We start from the raw sequence: 21,403 nt of genomic DNA, 5'->3' as shown, positions 1-21,403 counted from the left end.
AGACTATAATTTTTTAAGTCTTTAATTCTTGAATAGCTCTCCTTCCCACATATATTATAAACCTGAAATTAATCTTCTTTTCCTTTCATATTAAGCAAGCTCATTCAAACTCATTCTATACTTCTGTAAACATTAATGTTACTGATCCAACTGCTGAGTCAAGGCTACTCCTTTCCAGAAGCTGGGTCCCTTCCTAAAGAAAAAGTGCTGTGGCAGGGCACGGTGGCTCACGCCTGTAATCCCAGCACTTTGAGAGGCCAAGGTGGGTGGATCACCTGAGGTCAGGAGTTCATAGACTAGCTTGGCCAACATGATGAAACCCCGTCTCTACTTAAAATACAAAAAATTAGCTGGGTGTGGTGGTGGGCGCCTATAATCACAGCTACTCAGGAGGCTGAAGCAGGAGAATCGCTTGAACCCAGGAGGTGGAGGTAGCAGTAGGCCGAGATCGTGCCATTGCACAACAGCCTGAACAAGAGTGAAACTAAAAAAAAGAAAAAGAAAAAGTGCTGTGGGCCTATGTTCTCCTCCCTAGTGGCCCTGAGCCCACTCACTGGTCATCAGTCTCCATGGTGCCACCCCGTCGAGCCTCTCCCTGGATGGATTCCATGGCTGTGGAATACAGAGCCTTTTGGGGGGCTGGTCTTCGAGTGTCAACTGAGTACTGTGTTTCGCTGCTTAAGGGCTCTCGTTGTGCATGATCTATATTATGGATTGACATCAAGAGGCTATAATCCATTATCTTGAAGCTCTGCAGCACCTAACGGAAGGAAAAAACATGATCTGAGCCTTGGGAGAAATAAAAATATTTTGCAGGATCTCACAATTTTTTTTGTTTTTTTTGAGAAAGGGTCTCAATCTGTTACCCAGGCTACAGTACGGTGATGTGATCTCGGGTCACTGTAGCTGCAACCTCCCAGGCTCAAAGGATCCACCTATCTCAGCCTCCCAAGTAGCTGGGACTACAGGCACACACCACTACACCTGGCTAATTTTTTATTTTTCGTAGAGACAGGGTTTCACCATGCTGCCCAGCTGGTCTCTAATTTCTAGACTCAAGGGACCTGCCTATCTCAGCCTTCCAAAGTGCTGGGACTATTCGTATGAACCACCACGCCTGGCTTGACAGCTTTCATGATGTAATTATTTAATTTAGCCTTACAGTGAACCTGTAAGGCTAAACACAGGATTATCCTTTGCCTCTTCCTACTTTTTTCCCTGGAGAAAAGTATGTTAACCCCCCTCTGGCTAGATTTTATTTATTTATTTTATTTTATTTTATGCCCCCACCCCCCTTTTTTTTTTTTTTTTTTTTTGGAGACTGAGTCTTGCTCTGTAGCCAGGCTGGAGTACAATGTTGCGATCTCGGCTCACTGCAACCTCCAACTCCTGGTTCAAGCGATTCTCCTGCCTCAGCCTCCCAAGTAGCTGGGATTACAGTGCCACCCCATCCAGCTAATTTTTGTATTTTTAGTAGAGTTGGGGTTTCACCATGTTGGCCAGGCTGGTCTCGAACGCCTGACATGGTGATCTGCCTGCCTCAGCCTCCCAAAGTGCTGGGATTACAGGCGTTAGCCACCGCGCCCAGCCTGGTTAGTCTTTATTTACATACCCTTAGCTTTCTCTCATTTGAGTAAATATAATTTTTCCAAGTCCCACTGCCTAGCCCACAAGATTGTCTTTGTTCTTTCCATGTATGTCTCCATGAAGAGAACATTACCTTCTCAAGAGAACAAGGAATACGTATTTGTGCTGTGAAGATTCCACAATGAGGTTGTGGTAAAGTACACTTTGTGACAGAACAGATCTGTGGTAGGACCTTATATGACTAGCTTCAATTGAGTTAAACATTTACTGAATCCCCACCATGTAGGCACTGTGCCTCCTTACAGAGATATAAAGATATTAAAGAGAGAGTTTCTGTCCTCAAGGACATTATACATTTAGAAAGGGATACAAATGTAAAATAAACACAATACAGTTTAGTATGTGCAACACTGGGAAGTGTTCACATGATAGAAGAGTACAGAGGTCAAGAGTGATATCTAGGCTGGGTGCGCTGGCTCACACCTGTAATCCTAGCACTTTGGGAGGCCAAGACAGGCAGATCACTTGAGGTCAGGAGTTCAAAACCAGCGGGCCAACATGGTGAAACCCTCTCTCTACGAAAAATACAAAAACGGCCGGGCGCGGTGGCTCACGCCTGTAATCCCAGCGCTTTGGGAGGCCGAGGCGGGCGGATCACAAGGTCAGGAGATCGAGACCACGGTGAAACCCCGTCTCTACTAAAAATACAAAAAATTAGCCGGGCGCGGTTGTGGGCGCCTGTAGTCCCAGCTACTCGGGAGGCTGAGGCAGGAGAATGGCGTGAACCTGGGAGGCGGAGCTTGCAGTGAGCCGAGATCGCGCCACTGCACTCCAGCCTGGGCGACAGAGCGAGACTCCGTCTCAAAAAAAAAAAAAAAAAAAAAAAAAAGAAAAATACAAAAACTAGCCAGGCATGGTGATGGGCGCCTGTAATCCCAGCTACTTGGGAGGCTGAGGCAGAAGAATCGCTTGAACCTGGGAGACAGAAATTGCAGTGAGCCGAGATCGTGCCACTGCACTCCAACTTGGGCGACAAGAGTGAAACTTGTCTCAAAAAATAAAAAATAAAGTAAAACGTAGATACATTTATCTATTAATGACAGGGGCAGCATGAGAGGATGAAATAGGATAAAAAGTTAAGGTAGCTTGTTAAGAAACAAAGCTAGGGAGATGAGAGTCAGAAAATGGTTAAGTGCCAAACATGTGAAATCCCTATTGAGAGCAACAGCAAATGGACTGAAGAATGATATTGAAAGCCCAAGTGGGGTTGGACATCATAAATCTGTAGAGATGCCAGTATATATGCTTCTATAATATTCTTCAGCAGCACTCAGCTTCCAAAATATAAATTTGGATTTGGCAGCCAGGACCAAAATCTGAGGAAGGATGATGCTGGTGTGAAAATAAGCAGAACATTTGACTATGAGGCCCAGGCTAGCTAGAGAAGGAAATAAATCCCACTGTGGGAGGATAAATGGGGAGAAAGCAAAACTGTAAAGGAAGGCTGGGCGCAGTGGCTCAAGCCTGTAATCCCAGCACTTTGGGAGGCCGAGACGGGCGGATCACAAGGTCAGGAGATCGAGACCATCCTGGCTAACACGGTGAAACCCCGTCTCTACTAAAAAAATACAAAAAATTAGCCGGGCGAGGTGGCGGGCGCCTGTAGTCCCAGCTACTCGGGAGGCTGAGGCAGGAGAATGGCCTAAACCCGGGAGGCGGAGCTTGCAGTGAGCTGAGATCCGGCCACTGCACTCCAGCCTGGGGACAGAGCAAGACTCCGTCTCAAAAAAAAAAAAAAAAAAAAAAAAAAAAAAAAAAACTGTAAAGGAATAGCAATGAACTAATTAAAAGTTATTTTAAATACAGCCCAGGACATACGGTGCTAAGGAACAGAGTCCCATCTCCCACAAACTTAATGCTTAAGAACAATCAAGCTGTTTTAGTAACTCAGATTTTTTGGTGTCTAAATAACAAACTCACCAAACAGTCACGCTGCAGGGTCTTACAGAGAGCGTTGTACATGTCAGCATCCAAAAAAAGACCATCAGGGATGTCTTGTAAGAAGTCTAGGTCTTTAAATGTGGGAAGAGGCTTCTCTCGCTCTTTCTGGGAAGCCCGCCGTTTATAGGTTGAGCCTTTGAGGTCATATTTGATATGCATTTTTACCGATCTTGGTAAAAGATTGTTCATCACCACAATTCGAATGTTCTTGCCACCTGCCTGCACACAGTACAGTCCATAGAATTTAGGCAGCAAAGTCCGAGGGTTCTGGTTGAGGTTCTGAGAACACAAAAGTAAACAGAAGTAGGAGAACAACTTAGCTGATTTTCAGTGAAACTTGAGGGCAAAAGTTACCACCCATCCTCCCTTTATCTCCTATATGAGATTCAGACACAATCTGTCTGCCCATAAACCTACATCATATATGCTTTAAATTTCCCTATACATCTATTTCAATGATAAGTTCACCATCAAGTTGTGCCACAGACTCTCCAATACAGAAATCAGTCAGGATACCAATGTAAGATGGATAGATTTCTTCAGAGAGATTTAAGAGAAGACGACACCCTCTGCCCTGGGTATAGTATATTCTTGAGGGTAGTAAGGCAGGTAAGGATTACCTAACTTCTCCAGAACCTCCAATAGCAATCAGTCACAGTAAGGCTGCAGAGAGTATTATCAAGGGAAATAACCTACTTCATTCCCAAAACTAGAATCTGAACTAAGAATAGAAGACGAAAACAGCCAGGTGCAATAGCTCATGCCTATAATCCCAGTACTTTGGGAGGCCAAAAGGAGGATCACTTGAGCTCAGGAATTTGAGACCAGCATGGGCAACATAGCAAGACCTCATCCTACTAAAAATGTATAAAAATTAGGCCGGCCACAGTGGCTCATGCCTGTAATCCCAGCACTTCGGGAGGCTGAGGCAGGCGGATCACGAGGTCAGGAGTTCGAGACCAGCCTGACCAACATGGTGAAACCCTGTCTCTACTAAAAAATAAAAAATGAGCTTGCTGTGGTGGCGCACGCCTGTAATCCCAGCTACTTAGGAAGCTGAGGCAGGAGAATTGCTTGAACCTAGGAGGCGGAGGTTGCAGTGAGCCAAGATTGCGCCACTGTACTCCAGCCTAGATGACAGAGCGAGACTCTGTCACGAAAAAATAAAATAAGTTTAGAAAAATTAGCCAAGCGTGGTGGTGCGTGTCTTTAGTCCCAACTACGTGGGAGGCTGAGGTGGGAGGATCACTTGAGCCCAGGAGATTGGCAACACTTAAAATAGAACAGATAAACAAAACCTCTTTTACCATAGAGAGGCAAAAGAAATAGGGTGAAAAGCACAAAACTGAACTACACTTTTTTTTTTGGAGACAGAGTCTTGCTCTGTCACCCAGGCTGGAGTGCAGTGGCACAATCTTGGCTCACTGCAACCTCCGCCTCCCGGGTTCACGCCATTCTCCTGCCTCAGCCTCTCGAGTAGCTGGGACTACAGGCCCCTGCCACCACGCCTGGCTAATTTTTTGTATTTTTAGTAGACACGAGGTTTCACCATGTTAGCCAGGATGGTCTTGATCTCCTGACCTCATGATCCGCCTGCCTCGGCCTCCCAAAGTGCTGGGATTACAGGCATGAGCCACTGCACCCGGCCTGTACTACGTTCTTAAGATAGAAGTGCTGACAGTTTTACCCTGCTGAAGACAACCTCCCTAGTCTTGCCCAGAAGTGGGCAGCACAGGTGGACAGTGATTCTCTCTGCCTTACCATGTAGTATCCTGGAAGCAGCTTCTGCAGAAACTCCGCCTCTTTATGTTGGACTGTCTTAATAATGAACTCATCATCACTGGACACATAGAAAAGGGAACCACTAGCTCCAGAGCTGCAGAGTTCAATCAGCGGCTCACTGCAGAGGGAATACTGGGGCAAACAGAGAAGAACTAAGAGATTTAGACACATCAGGGCCTTGCCCAACATAAAAATCACCTACAGACGCAATTCTTTTCTAAATAAAAACCAGAGCGAGACTGTGGAGAAAAGGGGCCTTCCTTTGGGAATATCCCTCTGATACTGGAGTCACAGGGTCCTGATATCCAGGTGCTTACCAAGTAATCATCGGGCCGGATACCAAATAGCTCCCGGAAATAGCGGAAGGCAACAGGTGCATAGGTCTTGAAACGAAAGTCATTGTAGTGATGAGCAGGGGTCAGGTTGCTCCCTTCACTGTGGGGTTAAACAGAGGTAGCCATAACTTGCCAGTCCCTATCATCCAGAAAATCTACCTTGCGAAGACACTCAAGAGTCACCTCATGGTCGGGGGAGTGGGGGAATACATTCTTCCTAAGAGAATCAGGGCCCTTAGATGAGTTACTTAGTGAGACAATGGCACAGCATGGACAGCAAGACATAAGAATAAGAAGGAATCATACTGCCTCCTATCCAATGCATGAGATTGTGTTTTACAGGTCAATCCACAGGACAGAGGCTAATGGAAGCATCTAGAGGACAGCATCTGCTCTCCGAACTCTCTAGTCCCACAACACCCTGATTATAACCAGGTTAAGAATTGGACACATGCCTAAACTGTCAGACCTGAACCCCTAAAACTGCCCTGGGCTGATTTGAAAAGGCCACATTTCCAGGACATGCTCCTGAACATTAAACTCTGTACCTGGGAAAGAAGATACTCTCCACCACGTAGAAATCTTGCATGAGGACATCACGCTCTGGTTTGGTACTCAGGCTCCCCACAGTGTGGGTAATGCCCAACTGGATGGCACCTTTCAAGGCTGATGAAGTTGTCTGAGAAACAAGAGAAATTAGAAGAAAATTCCTAGTATAAGTAGGACCATAACAATAAAAATTCAGAAGGGAGAAGCTAGAAGAAACACTTTAAAACAAATGTCCTTTAGTCTGAGCAATAGTTTAGATAACACTGGGACAATCCAGTCTCCCCATCCCTATGCTGTACTCTGCAATTAAGCTTAGTAAAGATTGGAAGGACAGTGAGGATACAGAGTAGCAAAGCTGGACTCTCTGAGCCAGCCTCAGCTAGGCATGGTGCTCCTGTTGGCCCACCTAAACAAGAGTTCCATATCTGTACTTGGAAGACACACAGTATTGACAGAACATTGTTAGTTCCCACTCCTAAGGTTTCTGCCCCCAGAGTGTATCTGGAGCCCTCTAAACATTTCCTTCATCTGATATAGAATGTAACTAAAATTAACCAACATTCCTGGGGTTTTTTGTGGTTTTTTTTTTTTTTTTTTTTTTTGAGAATGAGTCTCGCTCTGTCACCCAAGCTGGAATGGAGTACAGCAGCGTCATCTCGGCTCACTGCAAACTTTGCCTCCCCAGTTCAAACGATTCTCATGCCTCAGCCTCCCAAGTAGCTGAGATTACAGGCATGCACCATGATGCCTTACTTATTCTTTATATTTTTAGTAGAGATGGGGTTTCACTATGTTGGTCAGCCTGGTCTCAAACTCCTGACCTCAGGTGATCCACCTGCCTAGGCCTCCCAAAGCTCTGGGATTACGGGCATGAGCCACCATGCCCAGCCCTAAAATTAACTAATATTCTGATCTGACTGCCTGGTGGCAGAAACTTCAGTCCTCTAAGGAAGAGCCTGACTAGTGTCTCAAGGACAAAAAGGTGGGGTGGGTGCGGTGGCTCACGCCTCTAATACGAGCACTTTGGGAGACGGAGGTGGGCAGATCACTTTAGGCCAAGAGTTCAAGAACAGCCTGGCCAACATGGTAAAACCCTGTCTCTACTAAAAACACAAAAATTAGCTGGGTGAGGTGGTATGCACCTGTAGTCCTGGCTACTCGGAAGGCTGAGACAGGAGAATTGCTTCAAGCTGGGAGGTGGAGGCTGCAGTGAGCCAAGATCACACCACTATATTCCAGCCTGGGTGACACAGCAAGACTGTCTCAAACAAAAGGACAACAGTGTGGTAAAAGAGCTCTTAACTGAAGAAAGCATGAAAGACAAATTATTTCTGAGAGTAGTATTCAGATTTAGAATTATCAAACTACGGTCAAAACACAAATGCAAGAGCCCCACTCTTACAATCCAGGATTCCAAGCCCGTGGGAAAGTATCGCATCATCTAGATCTTTGCTGTCTGATAACAGTAGCCACCAGGTACACATGGCTCTTTAAATTTAAGTTAATTTAAATTTAAAACTTATTTCCTCAGTCTTACAAGTGTGGCTTTTAGCTACCATATTGGATAGCACAGATACAGCACATTTCAATCATCGCAGAAACTTTGATTAGACAGCTTTGCTCTATTTGCCTCATCCCCAACCTCCACCGGACATTACTTATATTTCTACTTGGTCCTCAATGGGCATTAAATTACAACTAGTTTTGTTTGTTTTTTTGTTTTTTTTCAGACGGAGTCTTGCTGTCGCCCAGTCTGGAGTACAGTGGCGTGATCTCGGCTCACTGCAAGCTCCGCCTCCCAGGTTGACGCCATTCTCCTGCCTCAGCCTCCCAAGTAGCTGGGACACCAGACGCCTGCCACCACGCCCAGCCTACAAATAGTTTTCTTAATGTACAAATAGGTCAAAGGAAAATAAATTATTACTGTTGTTTTTAAGTGTCTGCCTCCCCAGTTAGAATAGAAACTCATCTTTTTATTTCAATATTCAACATATAAAAAGAGCTGGCCAGACGCGGTGGCTCACGCCTGTAATCCCAGCACTTTGGGAGGCCGAGATGGGCGGATCACGAGGTCAGGAGATCGAGACCATCCTGGCTAACACGGTGAAACCCCATCTCTACTAAAATACAAAAAAAAATTAGCCAGGCGTGGTGGCGGGCGCCTGTACTCCCAGCTGCTGGGGAGGCTGAGGCAGGAGAATGGCGTGACCCGGGAGGCGGAGCTTGCAGTGAGCCGAGATCGCGCCACTGCACTCCAGCCTAGGCGACAGAGCAAGACTCCGTCTCAAAAAAAAAAAAAAAAAAAAAAGAGCTAAATGGTCGAGTGCTGTGACTCACGCCTGTAATCCCAGCACTTTGGGAGGCCAAGACAGGCAGATCACCTGAGGTCAGGAGTTCAAGACCAGCCCGACCAACATGGAGAAACCCTATCTCTACTAAAAATACAAAATTAGCCAGGCATGGTGGCGCATGCCTGTAATCCCAGTTACTTGGGAGGCTGAGGCAGGAGAATCACTTGAACCCAGAAGGCGGAGGTTGTGGTGAGTGGAGATCGCGCCATTGCACTCCACCCTGGACAGCAAGAGCAAAACTCCCTAGAAAAAAATAAAATAAAATAAAAAAGCTAAATAAGCCAGATGTGGTGGCTAAGGCCTATAGTCCCAGTTACTCTGGAGGCTAAGGTAGGAGGATGGCTTGAGCCCAGGAGTTCAAGGCTGCAGTGAGCCATCAATGCACCCACTGCATTCTAGTCTGGGCAACAGAGCAAGATCCCATTTCTCTTATTTATTTATTTATTTTTTGAGACAGAGTCTCGCTCTGTTGCCCAAGCTAGAGTACAATGGCGCAACCTTGGCTCACTGCAACCTCCGCCTCCCGGGTTCAAGCTATTCTCAGGTCTCAGCCTCCCGAGTAGCTGGGATTACAGATGCCCGCCACCGTGCCCGGCTAATTATTGTATTTTTAGTAGAGACAGGGCTTTGCCATGTTGGTCAGGTTGGTCTTGGACTCCTTACCTCAGGTGATCCACCTGCCTCGGCCTCCCAAATGCAAGATCCCATTTCTTTCTTTCTTTTTTTTTTGAGGCGGAGTCTTGCTCTGTCTCCTGGGCTGGAGTGCAGTGGCCGAATCTCAGCTCACTGCAAGCTCCACCTCCCCAGGTTTACGCCATTCTCCTGCCTTAGCCTCCCGTGTAGCTGGGACCACAGGCGCCCGCCACCTTGCCCAGCTAGTTTTTGTATTTTTTAGTAGAGACGGGGTTTCACCGTGTTAGCCAGGATGGTCTTGATCTCCTGACCTCCTGATCCGCCCGTCTCGGCCTCCCAAAATGCTGGGATTACAGGCTTGAGCCACCACGCCCGGCCAAGATCCCAATTCTTAAAAAAAAAAATTTTTAAATGAAGAGCTCAGTAAAAGTAATTGGCATGAGCCTCAGAGCCCATTCTGGGGACTGTCAGGTCCTTGACTGAGAATGAGTCAGTCCACCTCTGCTACTTGGGACAATGAAATAGAGAACGAACACAAAATTTACATAGGCCAGAAATATATCTCCAAGAAATCTTCACACCCCATATCAGACAAACTACAGATGCTAAATGGGAGACTGAACACTGTCCCTCAGGAAGCCTAAACCATCTGCAAATTAGTCCAGAACTCAAGAATTTGGATCCCTCAAGGATCCAGGATGCTTCTGTTTTCCCTTCACCAGCTCACTTTCCACTTTTTCACTATTACTGCTCCTTTCCAGTCCATTTGATATTCAGAGCTCAAAAAAGCAGATGTTCTAGGTACTATTCGCCAGCTAAATGACTGTCTTTGTGGGGGAAAAAAGGAGGCAAGACATGGTCAATCACCCCTGTGACTCCAGCACTTTGGAAGGTTTAGGCAGGAGGAATGCTTGAGGGCAGGAGTTTGACACTAGCCTGTGCGACACAGTGAGATCATCTCATAAAACTAATTTTTTATTATCCACATGCGGTGGTGTGCACCTGTAGTCCCAGCTACTCAGGAGGTTGAGGCAGGAAGATCACTTGAGCCAAGGAGTCGGAGGTTACAGAAGCCTCCTGCTACCTGCCTATGATCATGCCACTGCAATCCAGCCTGGGTGACAGATTGACACCCTGGCTCTAAAAAAAATTAAAGAGGAAAAAAAATCTGACCTATTGCCTATATTTGTATAAACAGGCTGGGCTGGGACCTGGCCCTCTATTGATATATATCCAGCAATGGAGAAAAAGACAGAAAGACTGCGAGAGACATGGCTCCCTATGGTAAGATAAGAATGGTTTTCACGGCCTTCTTACATATTTACACCTAACAGGGAAACCCAGTTTCTTCAGCTCAGTAAAATAGCAACCAAAGCCAGATTTGTTCACTAAAAAAAATTTTTTTTTTTTTTGAGATGGAGTCTCGTTCTGTCACCAAGACTGGAGTGCAGTGGCACAATCTGACCTCACTGCAACCTCCACCTCCCAGGTTCAAGCGATTCTCCTGCCTCAACATCCCGAGTAGCTGGGACCACAAGCGTATGCCACCTGGCTAATTTTTGTATTTTTAGTAGAGACAGAGTTAGATCATGTTGGCCAGGCTGGTCTTGAACTCCTGGCCTAAAATGATCTGCCTGCCTCGGGTTCCCAAAGTGCTGGGATTACAGACCTGGGGCACCGTGCCCAGCCAAAAAAATTCTCATTTAAACATTCATATACACAAAGGAGACAATTTACCCTTTGAGAAATAAATTCTAAAGTCTAAGCTGTATTACGCGCAAAAGCTTAGGATACCAAGAAACAGGACAGTCAGTATGTAGAGAGTAATTTCAAGGAGACTGAGTTCCCAGAGTAAGCTGCTGAGCTCCTGGAGTAAGATGAGAAGGTTCCATCCAGACACACCTTTTTGTATGTTGTCTCTCCTGAGGAATCAACACTTCGATGGCCTATTTTCTTGATGGGCATGCCAGAGGCATAAGGCACCTAGAAGAAGAGTCAAGATTATAATACAAATTCCCATGTAAGATACCAAATAGCTACCACAATGATGTATCAAAATAAACTGAAACAATATACTCTTTCTAGATTAAAAACATTTTACAAAACCTTCAGAAGATCTATCCCACACAAATATACAGCTATAATGTTGGTTCCCAATGAATTAAGTGGCTAAAATATCACAGAAGAAAACTCCAAAGGACACATATTTTCCCTTTGGTCCTCAGAAGACACAGAAAATAAAAGTGAATATTTTTATTCTTTATTTTTTTGAGACTCTGCACAGGTATGAGCCACTGCACCCAACCAAAGGTGAGTATTTTTAAATACTAGCAGAAACATAGCTGGGTGATGGCCGGGTGCGGTGGCTCACGCCTGTAATCCTAGCACTTTGGGAGGCTGAGGCGGGTGGATCACGAGGTCAGGAGTTCAACATCAGCCTGGCCAAGATGGTGAAACCCCTGTCTCTACTAAAAACACAAAAATTATCCAGGCACGGTAGTGGGCACCTGTAATCCCAGCTACTCGGGAGGCTGAGACAGAGAATTGCTTGAAACTGGGAGGGGGAGGTTGCAGTGAGATTGCACCACTGCATTCCAGCCTGGGTGACAAAGCGAGACTCTCTCAGGAAAAAAAAAAGAAAGAAAAGAAAGAAAAGAAAAGAAAAGAAAAGAAAAGAAAAGAAAAGAAAAGAAAAGAAAAGAAAAGAAAAGAAAAGAAAAGAAAAGAAAAGAAAAAGAAAAGAAAGAAAAGAAAGGGAAGGAAGGAAGGAAGGAAGGAAGGAAGGAAGGAAGGAAGGAAGGAAGGAAGGAAGGAAGGAAGGAAGGGAGGGAGGGAGGGAGGGAGGGAGATAGGCCGGGCGCGGTGGCTCACGCCTGTAATCCCAGCACTTTGGGAGGCTGAGGCGGGCGGATCACAAGGTCAGGAGATCGAGACCACGGTGAAACCCCGTCTCTACTAAAAATACAAAAAATTAGCCGGGCGCGGTTGTGGGCGCCTGTAGTCCCAGCTACTTGGGAGGCTGAGGCAGGAGAATGGCGTGAACCCGGGAGGCGGAGCTTGCAGTGAGCCGAGATCGCGCCACTGCACTCCAGCCTGGGCGACAGAGCGAGACTCCGTCTCAAAAAAAAAAAAAAAAAAAAAAAAAAAAAAAAGAAACATAGCTGGGTGCTGTGGCGTGCACCTGTAATCTCAGCTACTCAGAAGGCCAAGTGGGGAGGATCATTTCAGCCTAGCAGTTTGAGACCAGACTGGGTAACATGGTGAATCTCCATCTCCAACTAAAATACAAAAAATTTGCCTGATGTGGTGGCATGCGTCTGTAATCCCAGCTACTCAGGAGGCTGAGGCGGGAGAATCACTTGAATCCAGGAGGCAGAGGTTGCAGTGAGCCAAGATCATACCACTGCACTCCAGCCTGGGCAACAGGGTTCGACTCTGTCTCAACAAAAAAAAGAAAAGAAAAGAGGCCAGGTGCAGTGGCTCACACCTGTGATCCCAACACATTGGGAGGCCAAGGCAGGGGGGATCACCTGAGGTCAGGAGTTCAAAACCAGCCTGGTCAACAGGGTGAAACCCTGTCTCTACTAAAAATACAAAAATTAGGCGAGCATGGTGGCGTGCACCTGTAATCCCAGCTGCTTAGGAGGCTGAGGCAGGAGAACTGCCTGAACCTGGGAGGCGAAGGACACAGTGAGCCAAGATCAAGCCCAGCCACTGTACTCCACACTGGGCAACAGAGCAAGACTCCATCTCAAAAAAAAAAAAAGGCAAGAAAGAAGAGAAGGAGTAAACCAGTACAGCAGTCTAGAAAGCTAGAACGTTATCCCTAAGAGCCAAGATGCCAGAGCAACAGATGAAATTACTCTTCATGATATCAATACGCATTAAGTTAATAAGCCAGAAGGCTGAGAGACCAGTGGAAACAGGATGTCACAGGTTTTTTTTGAGACAGGGTCTTGTCTCTGTCACACAGGCTAGAGGGCAGTGGTGTGATAATGGCTCACTGCAGCCTCAACCTCCTGGGCTCAAGCAATCCCAAGTAGCTGGGACTATGGTGTGCACTTGGCTAACGTTTTATTTTTTGTAGAACCCGGGTCTCACTATGTTGCAAAGGCCTGTCTCGATCTCCTGGCCTCAAGCAATCCTCCCACGTCAGCCTCCCAAAGTGTTAGGATTACAAGCACGAGCTACCGTGACTGGCTGGATGTCCCAATCTTAAGACCTGATATTCAAGTTCTATTCCTTCAGCCAAGGCCCTTAGTACCAGAAAACTCTCAGTATATCACCTGACAGATGCTGGAAGATGTTCTGAGAGAGAGCTTCAAGTCCCAGGTCAAAAGGGCCTGCATTCTGAGGCCCATTTCACAAAACCCAGGGGAGAGGCAAGAAGTGAGAAGAGGGTTAGGAAATACTCCATGGGAAGAAAGTTGAGCAAACTGATGATATTCTGGACAAAAAACAGAAACTTGGGAAACTAATAGTTTCTGCATAGCTCAAAGAAGTTCTTCATATTCATCGAAGGTATGTAATCAGGAGGTCATAACAGCAAAACTAAGAAAGTGAGCTTTAGTGTCAGACTGCCTGGGTTTGAATCCCAGCTTTACTAATCCCATTTAATAACTATGTAATCCTCACTTTCTTCATCTGTAAAACAGATAACAGTATTTGCCTCACTGTAGTTGTTTGCAGGATTAAATAAGAATATCTTAAAGGGCACTTAGGTACCATATTTACTTTTTGGTACACGTTGCATTTGGTACATTTAAAATGCTCAATAAATGTGAGATATTGTTAATATTTAAAATAAACTACAATAAAAGTTGAGTTGCATAATTTCTAGCCTACCAATGAGATGTAAGAATCCTGTTTAGCTTCCAAGACCTAAGTAGATAAAAAATAAAAATGTCATAAACAGGTTCCTTCTATCCCAGAATTAAAAGTTTTAGTAACCATTGTATCAATATGAAACTCACCTCAGGTGCCACAGGTCTCTTGATTCCAGATGCTGCTAGGAGGAAAAAAAAAAAAACAACACACACACACAATCATAAGAGTGTATCACACATTCACATCTCTATCAAGCACACTGAAGGCATCAGAGTTTGAGTCAAACTAAACATGAGTGTAAACTCCTGCCTCTTGCTCAGTGATACCAGATCCTTTTGGATAGCAATTTTATATGTCCCTCTCTCCTTCTCCATACTCACATAGGCCTTGTGCATATTCCATTTTTATTCTAGCCCCCTTTCTTACTCAAATATTCATATTTCCTCTGGGAAATATCACTTTTTTCTTTTTTTCCCAAGCTGGAGTGTAGTGGCATGACCTCAGCTCACTGCAAGTGATTCTCCTGCCTCGGCCTCCCGAGTAGCTGGGATTACAGGTGCCTCCCACCACATCCAGCTAATTTTTGTGTTTTTAGTGGAGGTGGGGTTTCACCATGTTGGCCGGGCTGGTCTCAAACTTCTGACCTCAAGTGATCCATCCACCTCAGCCTCCCAAAGTGCTAGGATTACAAGCATGAGCCACCGCACCTGTCCCTTTTTTTTTATTTTTATTTTTTAGATGGAGTCTTGCTCTGCCGCCCGTTTTTTTTTTTGTTTGTTTGAGACAGAGTCTCGCTCTGTCGCCCAGGTTGGAGTGCAATGGCACGATCTCGGCTCACTGTGAACTCCACCTCCTGGGTTCAAGCGATTCTCCTGCCTCAACCTCCTGAGTAGCTGGGATTACAGGCGTGTGCCATCACGTCTGGCTAATTTTTTGTATTTTTAGTAGAGACGGGGTTTCACCGTGTTAGCCAGGATGGTCTCGATCTGCTGACCTCGTGATCCACCTGCCTCAGCCTCCCAAAGTGCTGGGATTACAGGCGTGAGCCACCACACCCGGCCTTTTTTTTTCTTTTTGAGACGGAGTTTTGCTCGTCACCCAGGCTGGAGTGCAATGGTGCGATCTGGGCTCACTGCAACCTCCTTCTCCCGGGTTCAAGCAATTCTCCTGCTTCAACCTCACGAGTAGCTGGGATTACAGGCGCCCACCACACGCCTGGCTGATTTTTATATTTTTAGCAGAGATGGGGTTTCACCACGTTGGCCAGGCTGGTCTCGAACTCTTCACCTCAGGTGGTCCACCCGCCTCGGCCTCCCAAAGTGTTGGGATTACAGGTGTGAGTCACTGCGCATGGCCAGTTTTTGCATTTTTTAGAAGAGACAGGGTTTCACCAACTTGGCCAGGCTGGTCTTGAACTCCTGACCTCGTGATCGACCTGCCTTGGCCTCCCAAAGTGCTGGGATTACAGGCATGAGCCACCGTGCCCACAAGAGCAAAGTTAGGCTCACAGCAAGGTTTAATTTCCAATTTACATAGACCTTCGTGAAATTCTAATCATCATCTCAAAGAACACGGTTCCTGCCAAAACCCTCAGCTGTCCCATCCCCCAACATACCCACATGCTTGTACACACTAACAACTATGGAATCTGATTCTCAATGAGGTACTCTGCATGCTTTCAGTTGAGAATAAAAATGCTGATTCTAGACTCTTTGGTCAGCGCCTGGCCTATCCTCTCCTCTTTTAACCCAGAGGAAAGGGTTTAGAAGAGACCAGGGAGAACCAATAGCCAGCATCTGCTTCTAGTCTCGTAGTTACCACCCAGAAAGTAAGCTCCTCTGTATGCAAAAAGTCACTGAATAAAGTTAAACAAGGGAAAAAAAGCAGATAAGTAATTTCAATGTAGAGTGGCTTTGAAGCTTTCTTACTCCCTAAAAAGTTCTACTTTGCTACCTTTCCTAGTTTTATCACACAAACATGTAGCTCTAGGGCTGCTACACTCTTGCAAAGTACCTAGAATAAAGATAAGAAGATGTTGCTCCATGGAATTTTGGTGCCAACTGCTTAGCTATCTGCGACTGCAAAACTGGGACTAATTCCAAGAGTACGCAGAATGATGATGCTATTAGAGTCTAAGTAATAAATACTCTGACCAAGTGACAAAGAGAGGAGCAGAATCAGGACACAAGACCTACTACTCTCTTCCTTGCCTAAAGTTTTGCCCCTGTGGCATACATCAGAGATCCAACCTACCAAGGAACAGAAGAGAAAAATATCATACCTATTTTAAATCCAAAAAAAGGAAAAAAAATATATATATATATATACACACACACACACACACACACACACATATATTAATTTTTTTTTTCCTTTGAGACACGGTCTCACAATGTCACCCTGGCTGGAGTAGAGTGGTGCAATCTCTCTGCTCACTGCAGCCCCTACCTTCCAGGCTCAAGTGATGCTCCCACCTCAGCCACCTGAGTGGTGGGGACTACAGGCGTATACCACCATGCCCAGCTGATTTTGCTTTTTTTTGCTATTATTCTTTTTTGGAGATATGAGGTCTCACTATGTTGCCTAGGCTGGTCTCAAACTCCTGGATTCAAGTGATCCTCCCACCTCAGCCTCCTGAGTCGCTGGGACTATCAGCCTGCACCACTGCACCTGGCTGTTAGCCAGACAATTTTTAAAGAGAATGAGATTCATCCCTATGGATAAAACCAGAATACTGTTCAACAGAAAATGTTTTCTAGTGTCCTTGTGAAAAATACTGTAGGTATACATTATCATTTTGGAATCCATACCCATGATTTATATATATCATTATCATTTTGGGTAGGGAGACAGCATTATAAGTTTATTCTTCCCTAGAAGAAAATATTTTATCTGAGAATCTTGACACCTGCAGCCCCCCATCTAAGGCAAAACTCTCAAAGGGCATTATTTGAATGTCTTTATTATCATCAGTCCACACTTGGAAGTGTGGCATGTACGATAAGAGAGGAGAACCTATTATCCAAGGGTGGGTATATAGGTGATAGCTTGGCTATAAATGCTGATAGCTTGGCTATAAATGCTACAGAGAAGGTCCTAGGCCAGCTTCTCCACACTGGCTCAATTTTAATATATCTCAGCCTCGGTTCAATGCCAAATTATTCCTGCTTTTTTCTCCATCACTCAGGCATCTCCACATTCTCTCATTTCTCTTTAATGCTGACTATTAACACTAAACTGCAATGCTGATATATTTTTAGAAACGTTATTTCTCTCCTATGACCGAACAACTTATGTTTGTATAAACACTTTGGAAACTTACAAATATATCTCATTTGTCCCTCAAAAAATACTACAGGGTTTGGAAACTATTTTAATTAAGGATTTCAGAGAGAAATAACCAAATATAATGTGCGAAACCTGTTTGAGTGCTGATTAGAAAAAAATAAACCATAAAAAGACATTTCTGAGAAAAGAGCTTTGAGAAGAAAAGTTAAATATTAATTTTATAGATGTGACACTACTATTGTAGTTATATTATACTCTCCCATCCTCACCTCTAAAAGATTCCTTAAGTGTATTGATACGTTCTGAAGTATTTAGGAATGAAATCCCATGAGGACTGGGCTTGCTTTAAAATATTCCAGGAAGGTAGAGGTAGAAAAATGAAGTATAGATGCAAGAAGATTGGCAAAATGCTGCTATCAAAGTTAGGTGATAGGCCAGGCACACTGGCTCACGCCTGTAATCCCAGCACTTTGGAAGGCCAAGGCAAGTGGATCACCTGAGGTCAGGAGCTCGAGACCAGAATCGCCAACATGGTGAAACCCCATCTCTACTAAAAACACAAAAAAATTGGCTGGGCAAGGTGGCGGGCGCCTGTAATCCCAAATACTTGGAGGCTGAGGCAGGAGAATCGCTTGAATCCAGGGAACGGAGGTTGCAGTAAGCCGAGATCACACCACACCATCACACTCCTGCCTGGGCGAAAGAGCAAAACCCTGTCTTTAAAAAAAAAAAAAAAAAGCTAGGTGATAAGTACATGGAAGCTCATTATACTATTCTCTCTACTTCACATGCATCTGACGATTGTATAATGTAAGTAAAGGAAAAAAATACCACAGAAGAAAATAAAACAAGTCTGGATAATCAAACTTCTTAATCTGAGCTGACTTTTTTTTTTTTTTTTTTTTTGAGACGGAGTCTCGCTCTGTCACCCAGGCTAAAGTGCAGTGGCCGGATCTCAGCTCACTGCAAGCTCCGCCTCCCGGGTTCACGCCATTCTCCTGCCTCAGCCTCCCGAGTAGCTGGGACTACAGGCGCCCGCCACCTCGCCCAGCTAGTTTTTCGTATTTTTTAGTAGAGACAGGGTTTCACCGTGTTAGCCAGGATGGTCTCGATCTCCTGACCTCGTGATCCGCCCGTCTCGGCCTCCCAAAGTGCTGGGATTACAGGCTTGACCCACCGTGCCCGGCCAGAGCTGACTTTTTTAAAATAGAGACAGGCAAGCCAGGCATGGTGGCTCATGCCTGTAATCTCAGCATTCGGGAAGGCCAAGGCAGGCAGATCACAGGGTCAGGAGATCGAGATCATCCTAGCTAGCAAGGTGAAACCCCGTCTCTACTAAAAATACAAAAAAGTAGCCGGGCGTGATGACACCCACCTGTAATTCTAGTTACTCAGGAGGCTGAGGCAGGAGAATTGCTTGAACCTGGGAGGCGGAGATCGCAATGAGCAGAGATCGCGCGACTGCACTCCAGCCTGGGCAACAGAGTGACATTCTGTCTCAAAAAAACAAAATAAATAAAAACAGAGACAGGCATTGAGCACAGTGGCTCACATCTATAATCCCAGTACTTTGGGAGGCCAAGACGGACGGATTAATTGAGCCCAGGGTTTTGAGACCAGCCTGGGCAACATAGGGAGACCCCATCTCGGGGAAAAATAAAAAAAAAAAAAGGAAAGAATATGTAAAGACAGGGTTCAGGCCGGGCACGGTGGCTCAAGCCTGTAATCCCAGCACTTTGGGAGGCCGAGACGGGCGGATCGTGAGGTCAGGAGATCAAGACCATCCTGGCTAACACGGTGAAACCCCGTCTCTACTAAAAAATACAAAAAAACTAGCCAGGCGAGGTGGCGGGTGCCTGTAGTCCCAGCTACTCGGGAGGCTGAGGCAGGAGAATGGCGTGAACCTGGGAGGTGGAGCTTGCAGTGAGCTGAGATCCGGCCACTGCACTCCAGCCTGGGCGACAGAGCAAGACTCCGTCTCAAAAAAAAAAAAAAGACAGGGTTCAGCTATGTTGCCCAAGCTGGTCTTGAATGCCTGGGCTCAAGCGATCCTCCCACCTCGGCCTCCCAAAATACTGGGATTAGAAGCATGAGCCACGACACAAGGCCTACTTTCCAAATTTGTTTCTTTTTTTTTTTAAGATGGAGTTTCGCTCTTGTCACCCAGACTGGAGTGCAATGGTGCAATCTCGGCTCACCACAACTTCCACCTCCCAGATTCAAGAGATTCTCCTGCCTCAGCCTCCCAAGTAGCTGGGATTACAGTCATGTACCACAATGCCCGGCTAATTTTTTTGGTATTTTTTGTAGAGATGGCGTTTCACCATGTTGGTCAGGCTGGTCTCGAACTCCTGAATGCAAGTGATCCGCCCGCCTCAGCCTCCCAAAGTGCTGGGATTACAGGCGTGAGCCACTGCACTCAGCCCTTCTTCTTTTTTTTTTTGAGATGAGAGTCTTGCTCTATCATCCAGGCTGGAGTGCACTGGTATGATCTCAGCTCACTGAAACCTCTGCCTCCTGGGCTCAAGTGATTCCCCTGTCTTGGCCTCCCAAGTAGCTGGGATTACAGGTGTGCCCCACCACACCCGGCTAATTTTTGTATTTTTAGTAGAGACAGGGTTTTGCCATGTTGGCCAGCCTGGTCTCGAACTCCTGACCTCAAGTGATCTGCCCACCTCAGCCTCCCAAAGTGCTGGGATTGCAGGCGTGGGCCATTGTGCCTAGCCTACTTTCCAATTTTCAAGCCAAAACTACTTATTACAAGTCAATAACCACTTATATCAGAACAAAATCATTCAGAAAGAGATTGTTAGTCTAACTTTTAGCCTAATCCCTTTTATTATAAGAACACAGGGGAAGAGGTTAAGGAATGGGCTCAAAATCAAAGCATAGGCAGTGATAAGAGCCAAAACTAGAACCCACATTCATGATCCCTAATTCAAAACTTTCTTCTGAATCATTTTTGGCTTTTTTTTTTTTTTGAGTTAGAGTCTCACTCTGGTGCCAGGCTGGAGTGCAGCAGCACGATCTCGGCTCACTGCGACCTCCACCTCCCAGGTTCAAGCAATTCTCCTGCCTCAGCCTTACAAGTAGCTGGGACTACAGGTGCGCACCACCACGCCCAGCTAATTTTTGTATTTTCAGTCGAGACGGGATTTCACCATGTTGGCCAGGATGATCTAGATCTCTTGACCTTGTGATCCACCCACCTTGACCTCCCAAAGTGCTGGGATTACAGGTGTGAGCTACTGAGCCCGGCCTCATCTTTGGTTTTTAATTTCCTGGCCAACTAGAAAGCAGCTGGAACAATAAAGCACCAATGGAACTAGAATGCTCTAACAAACTAACTAAATCTCAGATTTGCTAATGGACAACATGAACACATATATTCTTCCCTCAAGGTACCCCCTCCTTTTCCTTGAGACAAGGAAATGTTTCATTTTCACTGATAGGATTAAGGGTATAGTTGTCCTCCTTCAGGTCCTCTCAAGGAAATTAACAACACTGTTCCTCTAGCAACACTCATCAACATCATTTGTAAAAAGAATATGAAAGTACCTTTCTTTCAGTGAGATTACCTTTGTTCTGAATTAGGCAATGCCAGTATTCTAGAGGAGCAGAAACTTTCAAGTCTGATACTTGAAAGTGCAGTTTCACAGTTTTATAGATGTTAAGGTTCTCACTAGCATAGAAAATACCTTTTTGTCTTTGTAACAAGACATTAACAATTTTAACACTGCCAGGCGCAGTGGCTCACACCTGTAATCCCACCACTTGGGGAGGCCAAAGTGGGCAGTGGATCACCTGAGGCCAAGAATTCAAGACCAGCCTGGCCAACATGCTGAAACCTCATCTCTATAAAGAAATACAAAAATTAGCCAGACGTGGTGGCATGTGTCTGTAATCCCAGCTACTTGCAAGTCTGGGGCAGGAGAATCGCTTGAACCCAGGAGGTGGAGGTTGCAGTGAGCTAAGATCATAACACTGCACTGCAGCCTGGACAAGACTCCATCTCAAAAAAAAAAAAAAAAAAAAAAGAGAAAGAAAAGA

General features: G+C 45.5%; 3 protein-coding genes across 15 annotated transcripts in view; 1 reads left to right on the top strand and 2 right to left on the bottom strand.

Annotated features, from left to right (window-relative positions):
- Positions 1-21,403, top strand: part of VPS72 (vacuolar protein sorting 72 homolog) — a 122,201-nt gene that overhangs the window by 57,392 nt on the left and 43,406 nt on the right. The window lies entirely within an intron of this gene.
- The window catches only part of PSMD4 (proteasome 26S subunit ubiquitin receptor, non-ATPase 4), a 69,713-nt gene that overhangs the window by 28,577 nt on the left and 19,733 nt on the right, over positions 1-21,403 (bottom strand). The window lies entirely within an intron of this gene.
- The window catches only part of PIP5K1A (phosphatidylinositol-4-phosphate 5-kinase type 1 alpha), a 52,846-nt gene that overhangs the window by 13,681 nt on the left and 17,762 nt on the right, over positions 1-21,403 (bottom strand). For 4 of the 13 annotated variants that reach the window (XM_050750051.1, XM_050750072.1, XM_050750112.1 and 1 more), the window contains 7 exons: positions 14,212-14,243; positions 11,141-11,221; positions 6,254-6,384; positions 5,688-5,805; positions 5,350-5,502; positions 3,568-3,867; positions 555-760 (listed from right to left, as the gene is read on the bottom strand). In XM_050750051.1, the coding sequence (XP_050606008.1) occupies positions 555-760; positions 3,568-3,867; positions 5,350-5,502; positions 5,688-5,805; positions 6,254-6,384; positions 11,141-11,221; positions 14,212-14,243 (1,021 nt within the window). Of the gene's footprint in view, positions 1-554; positions 761-3,567; positions 3,868-5,349; positions 5,503-5,687; positions 5,806-6,253; positions 6,385-11,140; positions 11,222-14,083; positions 14,120-14,211; positions 14,247-21,403 lie in introns of all 13 variants that reach the window. The other 9 variants (XM_050750023.1, XM_050750044.1, XM_050750091.1 and 6 more) reach the window with 4 other exon arrangements.

Source organism: Macaca thibetana, chromosome 1 (assembly GCF_024542745.1).
Source record: "Macaca thibetana thibetana isolate TM-01 chromosome 1, ASM2454274v1, whole genome shotgun sequence".
NCBI lineage: Eukaryota > Metazoa > Chordata > Mammalia > Primates > Cercopithecidae > Macaca > Macaca thibetana.
Note: the sequence above shows the minus strand (reverse complement) of the source record. Positions and strands in the feature narration are given on the sequence as shown.